At 43.0% G+C, this 10,424-nt stretch overlaps 1 protein-coding gene across 1 annotated transcript; it reads right to left on the bottom strand.

Annotated features, from left to right (window-relative positions):
* Positions 8,937-9,996, bottom strand: LOC109834667. The gene has a single exon (XM_020402698.1). The coding sequence runs from the start codon at positions 9,888-9,890 to the stop codon at positions 8,937-8,939; it is 954 nt and encodes a 317-aa protein (XP_020258287.1). The 5' UTR covers positions 9,891-9,996.

Raw genomic sequence — 10,424 nt, 5'->3', positions numbered from 1 at the left:
TCTCTAAGGGCTTGTTTGGATTGAGGGGATAAGGGAGAAGGGAAGTTAGGGGAACCATTCACCTTGTTTGGGAACATTTAGGATGTGAAGTTATTCACCCTAGTTCTCCTTGGTTCACCCCTTAATAGTATAAAATTTGTTACCCCTCAAATTAGGGTGTAATCAAGGGGAAGGGAACTCCCTTCCCTTCCCTTCCCTTCTCTCACCTAGTTTCCCTTAACTTCCCTTAACCCCATTGAAATCCAAACACACCCTAAATTTTAACAACTACTTTCATGAAAATTTGTTCTACTGAATCTCTTTCAAACATTCTCCATGAGAACTACGTGCTATTAAATACAAGATAAATAGAATATAGACTGATTAAATAAAAGAGAAGAGATACTTTCCTCGTAGCTTATTGGATATGAACAGAAGAACACTTTAATGTGTTTCCGACTAGAATTGACTTCTGAAGTCAAGAGACGTGGGGTAGAGAAGAAGTGAAGAATTACAGAGAATCAGGAAAAATCAGCAGAGAGTTGGGCGGTCGACCGGCGCGGTCGACCGCAAACGTGCACCAGACCTTTGGGCTGGGCTTTTAGGTTTTTGACCCGTTTCGTTTTGTAAGCTATATATATCCTAAACCTGATTTGTTAGGGTATCTGAAGGACGATTTTGAGCAGCCTCTAAGAGAGATTTGTTGCATCCAATTGTGGGAGAGCTTTGAGAGATCAAGTGCTTTGTTTTAGGGTTTGGTCTGAGAGATTTGTAACCCTATTTGTATTCCCTTGATTTCTAGTAGTAAAATCTCCCCCCTCCTTGCCCCGTGGACGTAGGCAATTTGCCGAATCACGTAAATTATGTGTTCTTGCTGTGGTTGTGGTTTGCATATTGTTTGTGGTTTAGTTCGAGTTATTGTTTGTGTTGCCCTAGAAAGCTTCCGCCGCGCACAACAATTGGTATCAGAGCTAGATCGACAACATGGGAGATGCAAGCACGTCAGGTTCGTCTCTAACAAAGGCGATACAGAGTCTGAGCATCAATAACACGAAGATTGATGTTCCGAAGTTCGATGGCAAGATCAATTTTGGATTGTGGAGGTGTCAGGTGATGGATGCTTTGGATGCACAGAATTTGGAGGAGACTCTTGAGTTAAAAGAGAAACCCGCTGAGTTGGAGGATAAGGTTTGGAGAAAGATGAACAGTAGAGCTTGTGGTGTTATTAGGTCATGCTTGACGCCGGATCTTATTTATGATGTTATGAACGAGACGTCGGCGAAGAAGATGTGGGAAACACTCAATGAGAAATATCTTACGAAGAGCATTGAGAATCAGCTTCACTTGAAGAAGAGATTTTACCAGTTTAAGATGAAGAGAGGGGTTTCCATCAGGGATCATGTCAACAACTTCACTAAGCTACTTTCAGATATGGCCAATGTGGATATTATAGTTGAGGATGAAGACAAGGCGATGCTACTTCTATGTTCGTTGCCCGAAGATGATTATGGTACGTTCGTTCTCACTATGATCAATGGAAGAACTACAGTTAGCTACAAGGAGGTGACCTCAGCTTTGGTGAACTATGAGTTGAGGAAGAGTGATGGTGAACCCTCCGAGAAGGCAACGGGAGATGCGTTAGCAGTTCGAGGCCGAGATCCAAACCGTCGTTAGTTCAACCGCTCAAAGTCAAAGAATAGGAGTGCCTATAAGAGTGTTGGTAGAAATCAATGTCGGTATTGTAAAGAAGAAGGACATTGGAAGATAGACTGCCCAAAGTGGAAAGAAAAAGCCGAGAAGAATAAGGGGAAAGCTGCACAAGCTTCAGAAGTGAATGTTGCAAAAGCTATTGGTGAGCATTCAGATTCAGATTCTTCAGGCTATTCATGCCCTGCATTACCGTCGGTTTGCTATGCGGATTCCACGAAGTGGATGATGGATTCGGGAGCTACATATCACATCTGCCCTAAGAGGGAGTGGTTCTTTAGCTTTGAGGAGCTAGAAAGAGGGGATGTCGTGCTTATGGGTAATGACCACGTATGTCCTATTGGTGGTATTGGTTCAGTCCGGATCAGGATGCATGATGGTGTAGTGAGGGAATTAAAGGAAGTGAGATTCGTGCCACAGTTAACGAAGAACATCATTTCTCTTGGGACTTTGGAGGCAGCAGGATATCGAGTGATCTTAGAGGAAGCTACAGTGAAGGTCACGAAGGGTTCTATGGTGGTGATGCGAGGTGTCAGGGAAAACAACCTATACTACTTGAAGGGCAAGACAGTTACATGGGGTCTGGCAGCTTCTATCACTACAGAGGAGGACACTACCACCTTATGGCACATGAGACTTGGACACACAGGTGATAAGTCCCTACAGTCATTGGCTAAACAGCGGTTATTGAAAGGTGCTAAGACCTGCAAGATGGAATTGTGTGAGCATTGTGTACTTGGAAAGAAGACTAGAGTGAAGTTTGGCACCGCTGTTCATAACACACGAGGTACATTGGATTATATTCACACAGATGTTTGGGGTCCTTCCAAGAACACATCTCTTGGTGGGGCCAACTATTTTGTCACTTTCATTGATGATTATTCTAGGAGGAATTGGGTATACCTGATGAAGCATAAACATTAGCTCCTGGATATTTTTGTGGAGTGGAAGAAGAAAGTGGAGCTGCAGACAGGTAGAAAGGTGAAGACTCTACGTTCAGATAACGGTGGAGAGTACAAGAGTGATCCGTTTCTGTAGTTTTGCCGGGATCACGGCATTAGAAGACACTTCACAGTTCGAGAAACACCGCAACAGAACGGGATGGCTGAGAGATTGAACCGTACCTTGCTGGAGAAGGTGCGGTGTATGATGACGCAGAGTGGATTGCCTAGATCTTTTTGGGCCGATGCAGTAGTTTATGCGAGCCATCTCGTGAACAGGTTGCCATGCACTACGATAGACGGGAAGACTCCTTTGGAGCGTTGGTTTGGTTCGGTGGCTAGTGACTATGAGTCGCTTCGGGTATTCGGGTGTCCAGCTTATTATCATGTCAGTGATGGTAAATTAAATCCGACAGCGAGGAAAGCAGTCTTTGTGGGATTTAGAGATAGAGTCAAAGGCTTCAAATTATGGGATCCACAGGACAAGAAGATAGTTATTAGCAGAGATGTCACATTTGACGAGGCGTACATGATGAGGCCTCAAGCCCCTCAGCAGGTGGAGGGAGACCAGACATGAGAGATATCGCAGCAGGTAGAGGAAGATGTGACTCCACCCACTCCAGAGAGCACTGTATCCATTGAGGCTCCTACAGAGGTGACACTGGGAGGACACCCACTCCAGAGAGCACTGTATCCATTGAGGCTCCTACAGAGGTGACACTGGGAGGAGATAAGATGACAGCCAGGCAGATACAGGATACAGTGGATCATGGGACTCATGAACAGGGTCATGTTCAGAGGTCCATTGTAGCAGATAGACCGAGGAGAGAGATTCGTCGGCCAGCTAGGTATAATGATGTCATGGTCGCATATGCATTATCAGTGGAGGTCGTTGACGATATGGTTCCAGCCACATTCAGGGAGGTAGAGTCTAGCCCCGATTCGATCAGGTGGAGGGAAGCTATGAAGGAGGAGATGCGGTCTCTTCCGAAGAACGACACTTGGACACTTGCACATCTACCTAAGGGTAAGAAAGCTATTGGTTGCAAGTGGGTATATGCAAAGAAGGAGGGATCCTCTATTGGGGACATTCGGTTCAAAGCCAGACTGGTTGCCAAGGGATATGCACAGCTTGAGGGCATTAATTACAACGAGGTATTTTCACCCGTTGTGAAGCATTCGTCGATTCGGATTTTATTGGCGTTGGTGGCACAGTTGGATTTGGATTTGGTCCAGATGGATGTGAAGACAGCCTTTCTACACGGAGATTTAGATGAGGAGATCTACATGACACAACCTCAGGGTTTCAAAGCTGCAGAAAAGGAAGATTTGGTTTGCAAGCTGAAGAAGTCTCTTTATGATTTGAAGCAGTCACCAAGACAGTGGTATAAGAGATTCGACGACTTTATGATTGGCCGAGGGTACACGAGGAGCCCATATGACCCATGTGTTTATATGCACAAGCTACAGGATGGTGAGCTCATATATTTGCTTTTATATGTTAACGATATGCTTATTGCTTCCAGGAATTCTTCGGCTATTCGAAAGCTGAAAGAGGAGTTATCATCCGAGTTTGAGATGAAGGATCTTGGTGAGGCAAAAAAGATATTGGGTATAGAGATCGAGAGAGACAGGGTGAGAGGGTGTTTGAAGCTTACACAGAAGAACTACTTGCAGAAGATGTTGAAGAAATTCAGCTTTGATGGAAATGCAAAAGCAGTTAGCACACCATTGGCTCCCCACTTCAAGCTTTCAGCGTTGATGTTACTTGTTTCAGTTGAGGACAGAGATTATATGTCGAAGGTCCCATATGCCAGTGTAGTAGGTAGCTTGATGTATTTCAGTTGAGGACAGAGATTATATGTCGAAGGTCCCATATGCCAGTGTAGTAGGTAGCTTGATGTATGTGATGGTATGTACGAGGCCAGATTTATCACAGGCCGTGAGCATGGTATCGAGATACATGCACGACCCCGGGAAGGGTCACTGGGAGGCCGTGAAGTGGATTCTACGGTATGTTCGAGGCACCGTGGATGTTGGTTTAGTATTTCAGAAGGATGAGAAGGATGGGCATGCTTGTATTGGATATGTGGATTCAGACTATGCTGGAGATCTTGACAAACGCCGGTCTACGTCAGGTTATGCTTTTACATTTGCAGGGGGGCCTGTATGTTGGCGTTGCACGCTCTGAAGCAATTAAGGAGACTTTATGGTTGCGTGGATTATTGGAGGACTTGGGGATTGCTCAGGAGACTATTCGGATATATTGTGATAGCATGTCGGTTATCTATTTAGCGAAGAACCAGGTTTATCATGCGCGCACTAAGCACATCGACGTCAGATTCCACTTTGTACGGGACGTCTTGGATGATGGTGATGTCATATTGGAAAAGGTCCACACAAATGACAATCCTGCAGATATGTTGACCAAAGTTGTTTCAGGAGTGAAATTTGGTAATTGTTTGAAGCTTTTGAACATCCTTCAGTGCTGAGGCCTTTGGAGGCCATTTGGGTGAACTACGTTCGGCTTGATTTCTTGGGCAAGAGGATACGTAGGCAGTCTTTCAGATGCAGCCGGTTTGATCAGTTGATTCAGATGGGGGGGAGATCACGTTTCAGCTCTAGATTGGTTCCCTGACTTGTTGAGGGACTATTGGATGATTTGGTGTCGGCTCAGTTTTGATGGAAACATTCGCCGAGGTGGAGAATTGAAGAATTACAGAGAATCAGGAAAAATCAGCAGAGAGTTGGGCGGTCGACCGGCGCGATCGACCGCAAACGTGCACCAGACCGACTGGGAATCGGACTCGGCACGGGCAGACGGCGTGGCGTGCCTGTAGGCCGCGTCCCGAGTGTGTTCGCGCGGCTCTCTGCACGTGCGTGGCGGGTCTCGACCGGCGCGGGTCGACGCGAGCTGGTGTGCGTGAGTCGACCGGCGCGGTCGTACCGCGGATGACTGTAGATTTTCTGCTCTCGGGTTTTGCATGATTTCGGGTCGAACCGGTGGCGCCGTCGACCGCGAGACCTGTGCGGGACTCGACCGACGATGATTTGGACTGGGCTTCAGGTTGTTTTGCACGCGTTTCGCTCTTTGTAAAACGTAATATATAACCCTAAACCTGATTTCGTTTTAGGGTTATCTGTAGGACGCATTTGAGCCAGCCTCTCAGACGAGATTGTGTTGCCATCCAATTGTTGGGAGAGCTTTGAGCGAGATCAAGGCTGCTTGTTTTAGGGTTGGCGATGCTGAGCCAGATTTGTCAACCCTATGCTATTCTCTTGATTTCTAATAGTAAAATCCCCCCCCCCTCCTTGTCCCGTGGACGTAGGCGAATTGCCGAACCACGTAAATTGTGTGTTCTTGATGTGGTTGTGGTTTGCATATTGTTTGTTGTTTAGTTCGAGTTATTGTTTGTGTTGCCTGAGAAAGCTTCCGCCGCGCACAACAAGAAGTTCACAGGAAATTGACGAAGTTTGAAGAAATCTACGAAGGAAACTAGAGAGAGGTTTTGTAGATGAAAATGACTTATGAAAAGGAAAAGGTCATCAACAAAGAAACAAACAGTGTTGCTCACTTTGATTGCAACAGTCACAAGACTAACTTGTGACTTGAAAACCCAAGTACACGTTGGCTAAATTTTACTTGAACAAAGTACGTGAAAATAACCGACAAAGAAAATTATAAAATTGTCACTGAAAAGAAAGTTAAGTCAATGTCAATGCATGCTTTTGGAATTAATCTGAGATGATGCCTTCCCCGGTAAGAGAATAGTCTTATGAACTGTTTGGCTATTTCCAAAAAAAAAAAAAGGAAATGGAAATGTCACTTGTGAAATGATTTCAGCCCATTTCAACATATTTCCTATATTTCTTTTTTTGTTTGTTTTGCAAAGAAAACTCTCATTTTCACTGCCAAGTTACACAAAAAACAAAAAAAAACCACCATAGTAACAGTAGTATTGATTTCTATTTTTTTGTGTTTGTTTGAGAACAAAAAAAAGGAAATGAGAAATCAGGAATTTAAGTATTATGTTTTATTCTTCTTCACTATTCCAACAGTGTTTTTATTAATTAATAATTCTCTGAAGTGATATTTCCCAGTGTTTTCATAGGTTTTTGTTGTGAAAATAGATTTCTTGAAAATGTGAGGTGGCATCCTATGTGGCACTTCATTTCTTGAAATTTAAAAACGAAACAAACATGAGAAATGGAAAACTCTTGAAAACAAAAACCTATGTGGCACATGGGGGTTTTCTTGAAAGGTGAGGTGGCAGGACATTTCTGATTTTTTTTAGCAAACGAACAGACCCTTAGGGCCCGTTTGGATAATGGAAGTATTAGAAGTAAAAAGTAGGTTATAGAAGTAACTTTCAAAGTTATAAGACAACCTTAATTGAAAGTGAAACATGTATTTTTTTTATAAGACAACCTTCTCCATTAACAAGCAAATTTACAACTACACACGCTAATTAAAAATTCAGTAGGTTACATTGTGAACAAAGGATAGAAATGAACCACTAAAAAGTTTCTTGATTGACCATTCCATATAGGTATAGACCAGCTAAAGATTTCCGACTTGTTTGGTTAGTGAAAAATTGTAATTGTGGCTGCAATTAGCAGAGTGATAGTTCTAATTTGTAGCTATTTTTTTCATCAGAACCGCAAATCATTTATCTATTTTAATTTTCAACTCAATTATTATGATACAACAAACAAAAACAGCCATAATTTCAAATACATCTACATTATGCAAACGACATCTATAATTACAGTTATAATTGCCAACAAACAGAGCAGGGCTCATGCAATAAAAAGATGCAAAAGAATATAAATCTCAGAAAATCAAGTCATATACCTTATCTACATAATTCCGTAGCACAATAATATCATAGATGATAGAATCATCAGAAAGAATTGATATTGCAAATGAAAAGATGCTTAATCAAACAAGCGAATAACATATAGGTTCATTATTTCGTCAAACACAAATAAAAAATTTCAAGTGACACAGATAACAACTCACAAAAAAGCAAAAAAATAATCTTTTCCAGTAAACTAATAGGTACACGCTAACTGATTTTATCTGAACAAAGTTAATGAAAGCACTTGCAAAGACAAATGTATATTTGCCACAGTAAAAAAAAAGAGAGACAAGTCAAGATAAGACAAGGTCTTATTATTCTTATTCTTCTTCTTTTTTTTTTATTTTTATCTTTTTCGGAATGAAGTCAAGGTCAAGACACTAGGTTGAGAATTAAGATGAGATGGTGCCTTCCTCAAGTAAGAGAATAGTCTAAATTGAAGTTGAAACACGTTAATATAAGACAATCTTTTCTAATAAACAAACAAGTGTAAAGCTACCCACAAAGTAATAATTCAGTGGATTGCATTAGGTAGACATAAAAATTATACCACCAACCAGCTTCTTGATTGGCGATTGCATGTATAAGCAAAAGCGAGAGGTTAAAGATTTCAGAGTTGTTTGTTCAGCAGATACTTATAAGGCGCTTTTAAAAAAAAAAAAACAATTTCATAAAATATAGAGCATTTTACAGATATACCTACTTGTTGCACATATGACTTATTTTTACAATTACAGCTACATATTTCATACTTTTTACAAAAGACTACATTCACTGCTAAACAAACAACTATAAATTCAAATGCAGCTAATTTTTGCGAATAATACAAATAATAACTATGCTTATAATTGAAATCCTCACAAAAGCACTCCTCACACAACATATCACCTATCTAGCTGGTTCACTTTCATACCGCACCAATATCACATAACATTCAAAGAACATGATATCACAAATCAAAGATGCACACCATACCTAGTTCAATTTATTTTTCGTTAGTTAATTATTTAATTCAAGATCATACCACACAAATATCTCATAAGTCATAACAGTCACAAAAACCTAATATCACAAATCAAATATGCATCATCTAACCTGTGACTAGCAACTTGAAGTAGCAAAAGAACACGAAGCGAAATAAAGATCCAATCTTTAAAACCTCTTGACATTCACGAGGCTGCTCACGAACGGCACAAAATCAGCACGGTATCCAGGTCCAGGTTCCCCGGCCACCCTCTCACTCCCCCACTCAACATCCGTTGCCGTCACCGCCTTCCTGATCGGGTCCCACATCGCCACCTCCCTCTCCCCCTCTCCGCCTTCCTCCAGCTGTTCCCCCCATCCCAAACCCTGACCTCCACTTTCGCCGAATGCCCTGCGTTCACAACACACAATTTCCTCCCAATTTCCCCAATTTGCCATTGCCTTTCTGTCTCCACCGGACAAATCATCTCACGCCACGTGTCCGCCACCGGATCGAACGCCACCACGCTCTGCAATGTCGTCCTCCAGTACGCAGCCCCCAGTACCGACACCCCTGAACCCGACAACCCGACACGATCTTCTCTGCGGCTACAATCTCGTTCGAATTTCTCCACTCCCATTTCTCCGAGGAGAAAGTCTCGAACCCAAAAACCCCTTCAAAGATCTCATACGCGCAAACAAGAAAAAAATCCGCATCAAAGTTGTAGGTTACGGGTTCTTGCATCACAATGACGACAGCAGGGTCGTCTCCATGGTCGTGGGCCGGGGGCGGCAGCAAGGCCCATTGTGCTGTCGTCGGGTTGCACATGTAGTATTTCAAACTCCGACGGCCTCTGCAGCAGATCAACCCATAATTCGACGCTTTAATATGAACAGGCTCAGGGAGGAAAGAAAGCGAAGGATCAGGCAACAAGCAAGATTCGACGTCGAGCGATACAAACGATGGAGACCCCCTCGAGTTGTGGAAGAAGAAGCCCGATAAAGATCGGGCGGTTAGAGAGTGCGTGTGGATGAAGAACGGGCTGGAGATCCATCGGGCCCAACGGGCCGAAGCGGGCCCGAGGCGGAGGAGGGCTCTTGTGGGGAGACGAGGGAAAACGTCCTGCTCGATGTAGTCAAGAGAGAATTTTTCTTCGGCCATGATTTCGGGGATGCAATCGCCGAGGACTGCTTTCAAGAAGGTGAGATCGTCGTGATCGGAATCTTCTTGGGGGCAGTAGAATCTTACCATGTCGACGTCGTCGTCGTCGTCCGATTCTTGTTTGCGCTTTTGTTCCTTTTTCTTGACGACGAACCAGTCGGAGTCGGTGTCGGAGTCGGTGTCGGTTCTAGCGGCCGGCTCTTCGTCGGAGGAGGAAGAGGAGAGGTCGGAGGAGAGCTTCTCCCAATCTGAGGAGTTGTAGTCTTCGGTGGCCATTGTAGTTGGCTTTTTGATTTCTGGGTTCACTTCAAGAAAAGTATTTATAGGGTTTTAGAGAGAGGGGAAATGGGATGGATTAGGGGTTTGATTTCAATTTACTTGCGTGCAAAGAAATCTGATTAAGGGTGGAATCATTTGATTTGATTTGATTAAATTAAGACTACTGTTGCGCGATGGTATGTTGACCGTCAGATTAAGCCCAGTGATCTCTTTAATAGCTATTTTTTAAGGGCTTGTTTGGATTGAGGGGAATAAGGGTGAAATGAAGTTAGGGGAACCATTCACTTCTATTTATCTTTTTTGGGAACATTTAGGAGGCAAAGTTATTCATCCTAGTTCCCCTTAGTTCACGTCCTAATAGTATAAAATTTGTTACCCTCAAACTGAGGTGTAACTAAGGGGAAGGGAACTCCGTTCCCTTCCATTCTCTCAGCTAGATTCCCTTAACTTTCCTTCACCCCTTACAAATCCAAACAGGCTATAAAGGTTTATGAAAAAAAACGTGATCAGTTTTAAGGAGGACGTGGTAAG

Source organism: Asparagus officinalis, chromosome 3 (assembly GCF_001876935.1).
Source record: "Asparagus officinalis chromosome 3, Aspof.V1, whole genome shotgun sequence".
NCBI classification, from domain to species: Eukaryota; Viridiplantae; Streptophyta; class Magnoliopsida; order Asparagales; family Asparagaceae; genus Asparagus; species Asparagus officinalis.
Note: the sequence above shows the minus strand (reverse complement) of the source record. Positions and strands in the feature narration are given on the sequence as shown.